This window comes from Caloenas nicobarica, chromosome 2 (genome assembly GCF_036013445.1).
Source record: "Caloenas nicobarica isolate bCalNic1 chromosome 2, bCalNic1.hap1, whole genome shotgun sequence".
Taxonomy (NCBI): Eukaryota; Metazoa; Chordata; class Aves; order Columbiformes; family Columbidae; genus Caloenas; species Caloenas nicobarica.
Window position 1 is genome coordinate 129352390 of NC_088246.1, and position 14867 is coordinate 129367256.

Here is a 14867-nt window from a genome sequence, read left to right on the forward strand (position 1 = left end):
CTTTTTTCAACCTCACTCGTCCCATAAAAGTCCCTGGGATTCTACTTGTGCTTAGGAAAGCCAACACTCTTTGTTTTCTTGTTGGCAGCTTCTTTTTAAACTGAGGTGCTAAAGTCAGCTGAAGAGTACAAATGTATCAGCTCTTACCTGGACACCTTCCAAGCTACAGCAATCCTGAACTCATCAGTCATGTCTCTAGCTTTTGGTCAGCGTGGTGATGAAAAGTAAACACAAGGCAAAGGGACAATTATTTTTAAAAGATTTCGGTGCTGAGCTAAGATAATTCAGAATTTCTTCCGAAATTAAAAATGATGCAAGTAATCTTCGAAAAACACAAACATTTCCTTGGTGTAATCCCACATATCACAAATGGTGTACACAAAGCTCTGTTGTCCTGCCAAGACAGAAACCAGAGCAGGGAGTTTTTTTCTTCGCTAGTTCCAGGTTTTCCTCCAGCTTGTTTTGTGCCTGTGGAAAGGGAGACGAAGAGGACACAAGTCTCCTCGCTTTTCCCCAGGAATAGACTCATGGCTACATAAATCCCACACTCCTTTCTTCAAGTCACTGAAAGAAATCCTCAGCTTCTTTAGACCATAAGGCTTAGCCCAGCTCATGCTTTGTAATTAAAAGCCATTTTCTCAGCAGTAGCCTCCAGTTGTTCCTCACTACTCTTCCATAAATGGATGTTTAATTTCTTCTTCTATTTAGCCTGAAAGGAAGATGCTTAGCATTCTCATCAGGTCTGTGATCGTGTATCGATCAAAAGACATGACTCGTGCTTGTCATTGAAAATAACTAGAATAATTCTGCCATAGTTTACACTTAGTATCTGGACATCTGTTTCTGTGATTTATCTGTGTTATACTCCATGAAGACAGCAATTTTGATATGCTTTATTTACCTAGCAATTCCAGTTTTTATACTTAGTGAGTTGTATACAGCAATACATGTGCCAAAACTGGCCTTGCCGTTCACATCACTATGAAAAGATTTCTTTGAGAAGTGTTGTCAGCTGTAAAGTTCCATCTATAATTATTGTTATGATCCCATCAGTTGAACTGGCTTGGCATTTCTGAGCCTCTTGTAAAAAGGAATGTAGAGTCAGTAATGCATGCCATGGTGCTCTTTGCTCATGGGCTCTAAAAGCGTGTCATGGGCTCTCTCAGGATGTATGGGTTTTCCATTTACATTCACATGCGTGTGTATAGACACATGAACAAGGTAAGCAGTGCTGAAACTCGTTAGATATGTTTTCAATTAGAAATCTGATAGGAGAACATAGGGAATAGATGGAGAAACCACTCTAGTCTCACTGATGTTGTCAGAGGTCTGACTGTCAGGGGCTTCATCACATAAAACATGAGAAACAGTCACATATATGTATATACACAAACAGCCCTCACATGTACATGTATAACATGCAACAAGATGACATTTTTAGGCTTCTTTTGGTACATTCGCAAAGAATGAATGAAGATAGACTCCTGTTGGCACTGACACTGGTGGATGATTGTAGCTGTTCACCTCTAATGTCCTCACCCTTGCAAATATTTTCAGGATTAGGACTGATTTCATCCTCACTTGCTCCTGCCAATTAAGGAACTTAATTGACAGTCTTGACTGCAAATTAAATGTGAGACTCCCTGTGCATTCTAGAACGACTAACGAGGTAGCCCTAGTTGCTGGTGCAAAGTAATTTAAGTTTCTGATTGAGCACACTAGACATTTTATTGGCTCTAACTTTTCAGTATTTATTTGCTTTTCAGTGAGATTGGTAAGGATAATTGTGCCAATAAATTGGGATTGATTCATGGGATTGCAGCAGCCATAACACTGGCAGGAACAGAATGCGAACAATGCACAGCTTGAAGTTTTGAGTTTTGCAGGTCTTTGTGGAACTGTAACACAGTAATGGTCTTGCCACTCCACTTACACTAGTATAATTTTACACTGCAGAAAAGAGCTCGTAGGCTATTCCTCAAGAGAGTCACTGAGGAAAAACTCATACACAATTATACGGTAATTGAATATCCGTTCTTACAGGTACAGATGCCACTGGGCTAAGTATATTTGAAAGATGTGAAACAGTCTTTAACAGACTCATTAAAAAAACTCAACCAAAACCCTATTTTGTTTCTTATTAAACTAAATATGGCTTGGTTCATTTTGTAGTTGTTGCTGCACTGCATGAGAAATGGGATAATAAGCCCTGGGTCTGATCCTGCTCTCACTGAAGCAATAGGGCTGTGCTGATGGCTTTGCTGAGCCTGGACCCAGGGTTCCTCACCAGAAAAAGAAGCAGCAGATTCCTTCCATCTCAGAAAGTCCAGGCTTTCTGTGTCTTATGAGAATGATACACTCAATACCTGGGCCCTCCTGTTTCATCTTGCATCTTCCTACTAACGTTTTCCTGGAACAACATTTTTCTTCTGAGCCTGACAAGCAATTTACAGACATGTATTCTGATATATTGATGAATAACCTCTGTTGTCACCTGATGTTCCCTGTGCATTTGAAATATTGTATGCACATCTGACTGGAACCCTAACTATGAGTTAGGGTGAAATCTGGACCGATGACTAAAGCATCGGGCTATTTAGATATATTTGCTGTATGTGCAAAGTAAAATGTACACAGCCCAGGACACTGAGCTAATTCTTTCCTTCTGCAAAGTAGGCATGGCTCCATTTGGGCTGATAGGCTTTTTTACTGCTTTTTCAGATGGGCTTTTGTTCTCTGAAGCCTTTTTCAGCATTTGTCTATGGAGCTGTAAACGATCAGATTTATAGCCAAGTGATCCTTTTCCCCTATGAGATATTTTTCTGATTCCCTGATCTGCAATGACAGGATCAATTCAGGGATTACAATGGATAAGCAGCTGCTGTAGATGCTAGAAAACACACAAAAGGGAATTGGCATTGTGGCTTCAAGGCCTCCAAGTCTGGCGTCTCCCAAAGTTAAAGAAGTGCCTGGCTGTGCCCAGGAATTTCTTTTTAAAAAAGCTACTGAAGAATGAGTGGTCTAACTCCATTATGCCAGGAATGTTCACAGAGCAGTAGTTTCTTTGCTACCTATACAAACAGCCCGATGCCAGTCAGCCATATATGATAAAAGGGCTTGTAGACCACCGATGGAGTAGAAATTATCGGTTAAGGCTCAAATGAAGTAGTGCTTCAAAACTAACGCTTACAAAAGAAAATTCCAGGGCAGATAAACAGGATCTGCTGGATGTGAGGGCCTGAACAAATCCTGGTTTCTTTGCAAAGCACTTGGGAATGTGACATTTGCTTCTGTCAGTCAGGTCCAACAGAATTAAAAACATGAAAAGACTCATAAATCAATAACAGGCTCCTTGAATTGTGTCCTGAACAAGAAAGAGCAGGAGACAACAAACAATCATTGGAGAGGTGTATGAGGCAGAAGGACAATGGATGGGCAAGAGAAGCGCCGGGGTACAGAGACTGGGCAGCTCTGTAATACTTGGGTCACTGTGGTACTATCATCCTAAATAATTCTCTTTCATTTTTTGATTACTGTAACCATTTGCAAATTATTAGTGTGAAAACAGTTACCCTGCAAAAAGGTATTTCTGGTCTTAAACACTAGGTCAGGAATATAGATTTGTACTGTATCTATAAAAAGAGAGAGTATTTTTACGAGCAAAAGGCTGCGGCAGAACATTTAAGACTTAAGATCGGTGCCTGCGGTTGTGTTAGAGCAGCAGCCAATCCAGAAACTGTGAAAGTGATCTACAGCAAGAAAAATAAAGAACTCCATGAGTTTGTACTTCAACTGCTAAAGAGTTTGGTGCATTTTAGTCTATCACAACCATATGAAAATGTTCCTTAACATTGCTATGCAACATATTTGTCATCTTACATGAAAGTTGGAGGAGGAGCTCCATCATCATTTACCCCTGTCACACTCACCATCATATTTGCTCCAGTTGTTTTTGGCACAGGGACTGTGCGAAAGGTGTTCAAAGGTCTGGGGTGGTGCTGCTGGTGGGAAGCAGAGTTACCAGGCTCTTATTGTTCTTCCCCAGAAAAACTGAAAGCAATGTGACGTAGGAACACGCTGGAGACAAGAGATGCATATGACTGCACACATACTGATGGCATCTCCCAGCTGCCACTGCCTTTGTCGCTTAGTGAAAACCAGAAACTGGCATCTCCTGCCTCAAAAGAGAGCACGGCTCTCTGTTCCCCACCTGCCTCATTTCTTACGACCTCAGACACGTATTGCCCTAAGAAAGAGTTGCAGACGGCAGCGCGTGAGGCTAAGAGCTTTCTGAGAACTCGCTCTGGAGAGATGGTGGTACTGTGGTGTTAGAGGGGGGGCTGTTGTGGGGGCAACGCAGGGGACACTGCTTTGCCTGGCTGGGACAAGGGTGGTCAGAGGCGGCGGCTTTGCAGGCTGTGATGGTGGCTGATCAACTTTCTTTTTGTTTGGTTACTGTGCATGAGTTTATTGGTTGAATATATGCAAATTTAAGCAACTTTACATAACTCGCAGCAGACAAATTGTCATCTGTAAGGCTATTTTTACTGGCGGTGCGGGTCTACATGCTATGTTCACCCCATCAGGGAAAAAAGCAATGTTTTGTCACCTGCAAGTTAACTGAACCAGTCAATGAAGGAATCAATTTATAATAATGATTAATAACAAAGAACTGTGGGCAACGGAGCTACAGACCAAAACTAATTTGTGGAAATTACTCAGCAAGTGATTATGACTAATGTGATTTGCCTTTGGGCAATTCATGAACCAAAAGTTAAATGTGTGGAATGAAACATTCATTATCCATTATTCACTCAGTATAGGCAATGGCATTTGTATTGAAGCAGAGCCTATACACTTCATGCATGTTTCAGGGGTTTATTACACTAAGCATTATATGGGCTTCTTTTTTTTCTTAAAAAAAAAAAAAGAAAGGAGCAAATATCCCTCCTAAGGAGCTCCAGATGCTGAGTTTAAAAAACTCTGAAGGGACTACATCTTCTGTAAATGTGTATGAATTACCCTTACAGCTCAGGTATTGGTACCAGAGCAGTCCTGTTTGAGATCAAAAGGTTTCCATGTGGACTAAAGCCCCTGGGTATTCATCCAGCTTCTGTGAGTTTTGCACTTACGCTGTGGCGAGGCTGCCACTGCTGCCCATGGTAATTGCTGGGGGCATATGCTAAGATACTCCAAATACATCAAGACATACAGCCAATTCCAAGATGATCCTTCATGAAAGGACTCCTTTTGTGTCTCATCCTCTTCCCAAAAGGGACGGACCTTGCAACCTGCTGATCTCTATGGCACTGGCTTTGGCACGGCAGAAGGCAAAGCTCTCCTCACTTCTTTCCCCATTACCCTGGTGCTTCTTTCTTTTCCCGAAATCAGGTGAGGCAAACAACAGCTTGTTTAATTCCAGAAGGATGTAATGGATTGGTACCTTCCCACCACTTTCCTACATCAGGCATTTTAAAATTGTAATCTGCCATGGGTTTTCCTTGAGCGAATCTGTCAGCCGTGGGCTCACTTTGTATTATTCCCATGAAATATAATGCTCCTAAATGTCAAGCAGGCCAAAGAAAGAAAGCACCTGGACTAGCCTGTAAATGACAAAATCTGCTCAGGAAAAATCAGTGATGAGGGCAGTCATTAAGAAACAGGCATATAAAACAAAATGAGTGAAAAGATACATTGCCACTCTTTCTAGTGCTTGTTTATTTTCTTCCTGATTGTTTTCCCTTTGTCCAAATCAGTGGGAGATAAGAAGAGGTATCTTTGCATTTGCTTTATTCTCTGCTTGACACTGAAATACACTGCTTTTTATTATGTTAGGACAATCAGAATAATTTTCTCAGACCTCTTTGTGATAAAGGCCCTTGGAAGGATATGCTCATTTGAACTGGACAGAGATGAGTTTTCCTTCTAATTCTTTGGATTATGAGAGATACACCAGAAGCAAAGGCTAATTGCCTCTGCATTACAAGATTAGATCTTAAAGGCAGAAGGAAGTGGCTGGAAAAACACAGAACACCCAAGAGTTTATAGTAAAGCTCCCTGCACCAGATACAGTGAGGAGGGAGCCTGGGACAGGCGGGATTGTCTCCCCTTTCTCTCGCCAGAACAGATGATCTGTGGTAGGCGAGGAAATCCTGCAATGAGAATACGATCCATTTGTGCAGAATCTACTCTGTGTTTGCACTCTCCTGGGAATTGATTCAAAACACTGAACTTGTGCATGGATCACGCTGGGGACAAACTGGGCTCCCTGAACTTGACTTTTGCACTCCAATTTCTGTGTTTCTTCAGGTTGACTAATGGGGGACTAATCCTGACATCACTATGGAGCATAACGTTTGGTACTTTTGAAATATAACTCATCTCTAATAGACCAACTTGCCAGGGTAGAGCAACATATGTCTGAATTTAAACCCAAGTTCACATATCCTTCTCACTCTGAGAACAAAAGTGATGTAGCTTTTATTTTCACTGGCTTTTCTTGTTCTTCTAAACCTGACAATGCTGGAGAATACTACCAGGCCATGTCATAACTTAGGTTCAGTGGAACTCCTGAAATGGCCGTAAATAAAACATTAACATTCTTCAATAGACCAACTACTTGAAGTTAATCCAAAAATACTTTCTTTGAAAAAAAAAAAAACAACGAAACTGGTGCTATTTGATGGTTATATAGATACAAAACTGTTGTGTCTTCAAAGGATCCTGGTTCTGGCTTTATTTTTCCCTTCAGGAACAGAACATGTGAGCAATATAACAGGTTGGTATTAAATTACTGCTCAAACCAAAATGGATTCAAAGGAGATGTGTCTTAAACCAGTTCTGGGTTTTCTGACTCTAAAATGTAAAAATCCAAAGCCCATTACTTGTAATTATAGCAATTTGTATATCTCCATTGACTCCGCTGTTCATATCTCTTGTTGTTTGTCAGGCATACTGTGTTCAGACAGCAACAGAACTATAGCTGGGCTTTGTTCACAGCATTTTTTTCCATTATTGGTGGGGTTTTTTTGGAGCACTGTCTTCAGTTTTCTCCCAAGCACATCATCAGCATTGTGCTTAGAGACTCACATTTAAAAAAATGAATGTAAGTCCAGTGTCGGCTTTGTTTCCAACTCTGGAAGTCTGAGCCCAGGGGAAGGACAGGAGAGACCAACACAGAGACTTAAAACGCTGCACAACTCTAAATACATGGTTCTTCTGAGGGGCTGGTGACTTGCAGCTGCTACTGACTGTGGCTGGTATTGTGAGTACCCGGCACTTCTGAGAAGTGCCGTTGTCGATCCACTTCGTCATGAGTGAATAACTTGAGATTTTGGGGGGGGGGGGGGCGGGGGATGGAGAGAGGGGGAGACAATGAGAAATTAATATTAAACATATCCATTACTTGTTAGCTCCCCAGGTGTCTCTTTCTGTCTGACCCCATGTAGATGGGCAGTGAAGCAGCTGCAGATGGAAGAGCCCCAAGACCTGAAACGCAGCCAAATGACCTGAAACACAGCCAAATCCAGCCTGTTTTCATGAAACTGGGTGTCAATACTCTCTCTTTTTTTAGCCTTTCCTTCAATCTTCTCTGATTACTACCTCATCAAAATCAATCACTTTCTAATTAACTACTCAGATTCCGATGCAGTTTGCCAAAATTTTATTATCCTACTCTCGGAGTTACCGCATGCAATTATTTATTTAAGTGTCTGCTGCTCCCACTTTGATGGAATTGGGTGAAGGAATCTCTTTCTGGGAGCCTAAGGGAGCTCTGTAATGAGAAACAGTTGCAGGAAGGTGAGTAACCCTTTTGCTTCGCAGGGTTTGCAACATGAGGAGAAAGGAAAAAACACATGTGCTCTCTCTTTATGTTCCTGCATCCAGGGAGAAGAAATTAATGCAAAAACCAGCTTCCACATGTATTTCTTGGGTTTATGGTAAGATTTTTTTTCCTAATTAGGAGTAAAACAATTATCCTTTTTCGTGTATTACAGTAACCTTCACAGTTGAGGGTCAGGCCCTTGGTAAGCACTGCAGAAACAAATGTATGACAATATTCTTTAGGAGAGCTGGGCATCACAGTATAAAACGCTATAATACATAGCACTGAGACACAGCCTCTGTTGAACATTGAAATTCCTCATGCAACATGTGCATAGGTTGGATGTCTAGAGGACGGGATTTACAACAGATAGGATCTTGCGTGGGGAACTAACTGAACGCATCGTTAAAAAACACAGAGGTGATGAAGGGAGCCTCAGCTTTCCTACTTAAAGCTAGGAAGGCACCAACGTCTTGACTGCTGGAGTATTTGCAGCAGTGAGCCTTCTCCTGGGCTGACGAACCTAAGGTAGCTCTGTCCACTTTCTTAAAAAATGGTAGCAAAAAAGCTTCATCCTAACTGAAAGATGGAATGCTTTTCGGGAGGGTGTAAGAGCTCTTCTAAGATCTTCACTTTGTTTGACCTGGTATGGGGACTGAGATTTTATTTACTTGTATCCAGATGTTCACTACCGGGTAAGAAAATTAGATGCGCCTTCATTCTTTGCCTCATCGAGAACACAATAATTTACATGAGGTTTCAACATGGGAGACAGAGGTACGTCACAGACTGCCTAAGAGTTTGCTGGACCTGAGGGCAGTGGGCAGCGGGCAGCCCGCAGGTTTTGCACGTGCTCCCAACACCGCGGTACCACTGGTGTTCTGCTGTGACCCAAAACTGAGTCATAACACGGGACTGCCAAAGTTACCACCGTGTTCCTTTGTGTATGTCCATACGGCTCTTTTCAGCCACACACAAACGAAGGCTTGAGTTCACTGGGCCAAACGACTTCAGCTTCTGTTCCTGCCGCCTGCAAGGCTGCCCATCAAACTCCTTTACCTCCACAGGTACAGGGAGAAGTCAACCATCGCCCGCCGGGCTGAAGCGGAGCATGAGCTAACACAGGTGAAGAAGCAGAGCCTGGGACTCGCATTCAGCTCCTGGAACAAACTCAACATGGTGATGAAGTTGGTACCTCCCCGGTTCTGCTTCGGCTAGGCTGTGTTTTGGAGACTACTAATGACGTCTGTCCCCAGCCCAGTGCCTGAGGTCAGCACATGTGCGTGGTGCAGTCCTTCCCATGCCAGAGGCCCGGCTTATGGGTACCCCCCGTTCTCCTCTGAGGTCATGGGCCACCCTCTGAGGAAAGACTGTCCATGCTGGCAAAGCAGCATGCTGCAGGGGGCTGTGCTGCTACACTGGCACCACTGCTTTTCATTTATATCTGCAGCAAAAGGCCATTTGTCTTGCTATTGAGTCTTGCAGACGCTCTCTCAACTGCCACTAAATAATTATCCTGACAGAGAGATTCTCAAACTGAAGCCACCTCCTTTATCTGGTTCCTCTGTGTGTCCACATCTTTAATTAACTCAGTCTTTTAAATAAAACCATCAGCTAGATAATGAAGCACGCAACTATGTATGCTAGCAAGAAACAGAAGAGCAAAAAAGACAAATTTGCAAGTATGGCACCTATATTATTTTAAGGCAATAAGTGTTTCTTGTTAAAATTGTCGGGCATGTTGAATATAAATCCTGCACTATTTTATTGGGAAATTAGGAATTTAATAGGCAAAGGCTGCTTTCCAGAGTATAAAATAGCTTGAAATAAAGTGACAAATGAAAGACATGCCAGTTAACCCACTACAGTCTTCAACAAAGATCAGAAAAAGAAGATTAAAATAATCAAACTCACCTTAAGCCTGTTAAATGCAGCCCTCAGGATGTGTGTTTCCCTCGCACTCTCAGGAACAATTCGTATGACTTTATCACTGCCAATAACAGAACATTGAATGGACACTTTAAGGCCCTTTGCAGCAGCAAAATGCAACAATAAACAGGTTCAGATAGCTACTGTACTTGTGCTCATTTTCAGCATCTGCAGAATGCTGGGTGAACTGGAGCTCTGCTTTTAAACTTGCTCCCTGGAATACACACTTTCATAGAAATGATTTGCCCTTTCCAGATTAGGGTGTCAGCTTACCCTCCATTTCTATGTAAATGCTTTTGTTCATTCCTTCTAATTTAAACCATTCAGGCTGACATCTTCCATATTGAATATCTGCCTCAGATCAAAACAAATTTTTTTTTTCCCAAAACAACTAATCTGTTTCTGAGGACAAGATTAGGTAAGATACATTGGTTTTGTATGCTTAGACATTTAATGGGCTTTGAAGAGTCCAGTGTTCTCACGCATTAAAGACGGGACTTGAATTTAGAATAGAGACAACCTTCACATCAGGGACATGCCTTATACTTTACCTATTAAAGCCTGAACAAATTTTGTGAAGTAAATCGCTGTTCACGCATGCTCACAAGGTAGTAGTTAATAGCAGCTTATTTTATGCACTTCCTTTAGCAGATCTCAACAAACATAACTTTGAAACAGGAAACAAAAAACTGAAGCACTGTCCATTCAATGACCACCAGCCAACTATGGGAGGTTGGAGACCATAGAAAATACAGGGGGTGATAATGTAACTAAGACATCATCATCACAGTCCATACACAAGAGGGCTGAAATAAATTTGTGTGGCCAAGGCTAATTCCATCATTTTCCTACATTTTGAAGTTTTGGATTGGTACTGTTGATAATCAGTACTTCTCCTCTTCCAAGAGCCCTTGGAGGTCATGCATATCTTTATTTCTACAGTTCCACCCACTAGCCAGAATCTCCTTCCAAAAAAATTTCTTTATCTCCAGTTTCCTCATTATCTGGGAGTTTTATGCCGTAGAATTTCCCTTCGCATTGAGGGAAGTTTGTCCCTTAAAACTCTCCTACTTTCCTGAGGCTTCTGAGTCTACTCAGAAGATATTGGGCCACCTAAGAGCAACACTGATGAGGGTGCATTTGCTGGCCTCACTGTTTCAGAAAGGCTCCGCAGCTGGTGTTATTCTCAGCAAGAAGGCACCAGGTCTTGTCTTTGGTGTACTGCAGCTACAGCTCTGGTAGGACTCACCTTTGTTGCATGAATCCTTAATGCATATATAGGTAAGCACTAAATATTGTCAGTAAGTGGTTTAGAAGAATGCACTGGTTGTTGGGTTCGGTACTACTAAAAATACTGAATTCTAAAATAGCTTACTCTGCCCCTTTCTAGCAGCCATTTTCCCTTCCCCTATTCTTCTTTAGTCTTTTTTCTCCAGTCAACATCTGCTCCCCCTGGTTAGCCTCTGATCCTTCTGTCTGAGCTCTTCACTTCTGGTTCTTACCCCTGCTGAGCTTCCCCTGTAGACAGGTTCCAAGCCTTAAAACTCCTAAGTCTTCTGACCACTTCAGGGTCTTAAAGTTTTCGGTCCAGTTAGACTCTAGGTTATGGCTGCAGTAACACTGATGTACCCGGAGATGTGGACCTCAGTCCATTCTGCTTGGCTGCTGTTGATCTTACTTGACAAATGGTCTATGCCTAAGAAAGAAGATTTCTGAAATACTCTTGTTGTAATTTTAGGGGAAATTACTATGCTTCTGAGCCAAGTTTAACCTCCTGTATAGGAATTTACACAGAAAGGAATAAGCCCTTTAGAATACTAGAGTACTACAACTGCTGCATCTTTTAAAGGAAAATAAATGCTTTTAATTGACCATACATACAACAGTGATATTATTTTCCATTGCTCATTTATTTCAGAATATTAAATTGCTATTAAGAAGAAAACGGGTAAACAGAACTAATGATTGCCCAGGACATGTGAAGGTGAAGTAACTAATAAAGATTCATTGGACATTTCTGGAAGGATTGGGACAACCGACATAAGAAAAACAGACTGTAATGAAATAAATAGCTAAGCATGTGTTACACGGCTACAATGGAATTATGAAGGAACAGATATCACTTAGGTACAGTCTTGAATTAATGCACATCACTCTAAACTGCCTTGGCTTAGCTCAGCACTTCTGTCATTTCCAATGTGATGAAAAGACCTGCCTCGATGAAGAAAATATGGGTGCTGTGACAGATTGATCACTTGACACATGGTTGGGAAATGCCTCAAGCTGTGGCTGGGTCTGCTGCTAGAGAGCTCATAGCAAGCAGTTTAGCATACCTAGTGCTGTTACTACTTCATGAAAAGACGGTTAAGCCATTATGACAAGGCAATTTTATTTTTTGTGCATGGAAGATGCAGGAATACACTGAATTCCTGAGAACTATCTGCTAACACATATTTCTGTAGGCTAGCCAGCCAGCAGATAATCATTATACATTCTTCAGAAAAGCCCAGATACCAAATCTGCCTTTACTCCTGATATCTACCAGTCAAAGAACACAGTCCTAAGGTTATTTTTTAGCTTTACAGCTTTCCTAGATACACTTCACACTGAAGAAATCAAATGATTACCTTAAACACTATGCATACCCATTGAATTTAGGGTGGAAATCCAATAGCCTACCCAGTAGTTAAGAGCCAACAACAAAACCTACCAGCTCATGGACTAATGTGGCTGATAAATGGCAGCTGTACTCCAAACACTCAGAACCACCCCAATGAGGTCCCTGCCCTCCCTCACGTCTAGCTGTTGAGGAGGAAGAATCAAGTCATCATGTATACGTCTAGGGAAAGTTGGTTCATATTGTCTTGCCTGCAGACATATGTCAGCACTCTGCTGGTTTATACAAGCAAGATTATTTTTCTAACCATAATGGCTGTAAACCTTTTTAAAAATATATATATATTTCCAAACAAACAGCAAGATGAGATCTATTTTGTAGAAACGAATATAGAACTTTACATCGACCAGGACAAGCTTTCAATTTACCACTAACAACTTGGCTAATGGAATTTAAAGCTAGGATTTAGTGAGATTATTTGAATTTTGTGTAAACACAGTTGAAAGCCTTTGCAGAGAGCAATACACAAGCAATATGAAATGAACTGACCAGATGAGACTGGTGAGCATAGAAGCCAGACCACCAGTGTCCCCAGGGACAGCCTTGTCTCTGAGCAACACGGATGACCAGCTGCTGGCTGGCACTGGCATGCGATGATCTTTGTTTCCTCCATTACCCCCTTATATTTTCAAGAACAGCATGAAAAACTACACAGATGCTTTTGAAACACAGAATATGCTACTTGGGCTTGTGAAGGGTGATATTCCTACCTCCACTGGGGAATAAAACCTGTGGGCTTATTTCTTTGGCTGTTTTCATCTACTTTTTTTCTATTTACTTCATAATTTTAGCTCATCTATGAACAGACCAGATGGATTCAATGAAACCGTTCTGCAGCACATACACAACTTCTTTCCTGATGGACTCAGTACTTCTCTCTCATGAAACTTCCCTGCTGAAGTCACATGCATGAACTGCATTTACGTAAATTCCTCATTTCCTTCAGGAAAATCCTTCTTATTGTTTTATTTTCCTGACTAATGTGAACCTTAATCAGCTCTCTCCTCTTCCATGGAATTCAATAAAAGTATGTTTACAAAGGCTTTACAAGTATTTTAAACACAGTTTGAGGAATGCTATGTTATAAATCAAATACCTATAGGAAAAATCTGAAAGAAACTAAATCCCCACTTACAAGCATCCATTCCTAATCGTAGAGGAGGGATTATAGTTCTTGAGAAAAGCCATAGCTGCTGCACTTAAGTGGTTCATTAGGTCTTGGGAACTAGTAACACAGTGAAAGACACATCTGAAAAATGATGCAGCATGAAAGCCTCTTGTGAATTCCCAATGTGCCATCAGATATCACTTGTGATGAAAGATTGATTGCTTCATTCCCTTTTCTCTGCTAAATTCTTCTTCTAGTCCAAATGTTAGGAAATATTCAAATGTGGTGTTTTGGTTATTTTTTTGATTTGGTGTTTTATGCTGACTCAAACAGAAGAGTATGGCATTTGTGTTTTCTAGATAGCATCATATATAGTTTCTGCCTTTTAGTTATTAAGACAGGAAAAGTGATGAAGAGCTAGCTTATCTATGATTGTGAATGAAAAAGATTTGCTTTGGTAATGTAGGCAAAAATTCTGAGGAAGCAAAATATGTTATTGTATGATATTTATCAGTATAGCACAGATGACTTATCTGAAAAGTGTATTTACGTGCAAGATGCCCACTAATTTCCAGGCATGATACATCTGAGTTTGATAGATGTTTTTTAAGTACAAAAAGGGTTTCCTACTTTACCCAAGCAGGAAACTTTAGGGACTAAACTAATACTAGATTACTAGAACTCTTCCTTTAAACAGCTTCATTCTGGAGACAGATGGTCTGGAAAGGTCAATGTCTACAGAAATTCCAGTTTAAGTTCCAACTGTCCAAAGAAGGAAAGCAGATGAAAAGGAGGCCTGGAGCTACCTGTGCAGGATTAAAGTATGCAAAAATGTGGGATGTGCCCATTTTGACCCAAGGAATTTGGCTTACTGCTCTGACTAAGTTGTGGTGATCGAGCACGGAGCTGCCCAGCCAGTGCCCCTGGCCAGACCTGATTACATCAGTTGTATGTATTTTTATCCCTTGTCCCATTCTTGACTATCCCTTTCACTATGCTTATACCTTGCTTTCTCCATCCATCTCCTCTCAAATAAACAATTCAGCACTAATTATTTTTTCCTCATTGATCCCAGATCTGCTACATCTGTACCCAAATTCAGTATGTATAGGTAATCTCAGCCTCATATGGTATTACTGATATGGTTACCTAGGTACTGTTGTCCGCAAAATGTCCCCACTGCTCCCCTTCAATCATCTGAAAAATTCAACCACTTCTTACATAACTCCTCCTTTACCTTCTGCAAGATCCAGCCATCCTTCACCATGCTATCTGAAATTTTTGCCAGCTTCTCACATTATCATATCCAGCAATTTCTCATGTCATGT

At 41.2% G+C, this 14867-nt stretch overlaps 1 protein-coding gene across 1 annotated transcript in view; it reads right to left on the reverse strand.

The window, feature by feature from the left end:
* The window catches only part of CPA6 (carboxypeptidase A6), a 78618-nt gene that overhangs the window by 35755 nt on the left and 27996 nt on the right, over window positions 1-14867 (reverse strand). Inside the window, exon 2 of the mRNA XM_065627947.1 lies at window positions 9740-9815. Within this exon, the coding sequence (XP_065484019.1) occupies window positions 9740-9815 (76 nt within the window). The remainder of the gene's footprint in view (window positions 1-9739; window positions 9816-14867) is intronic.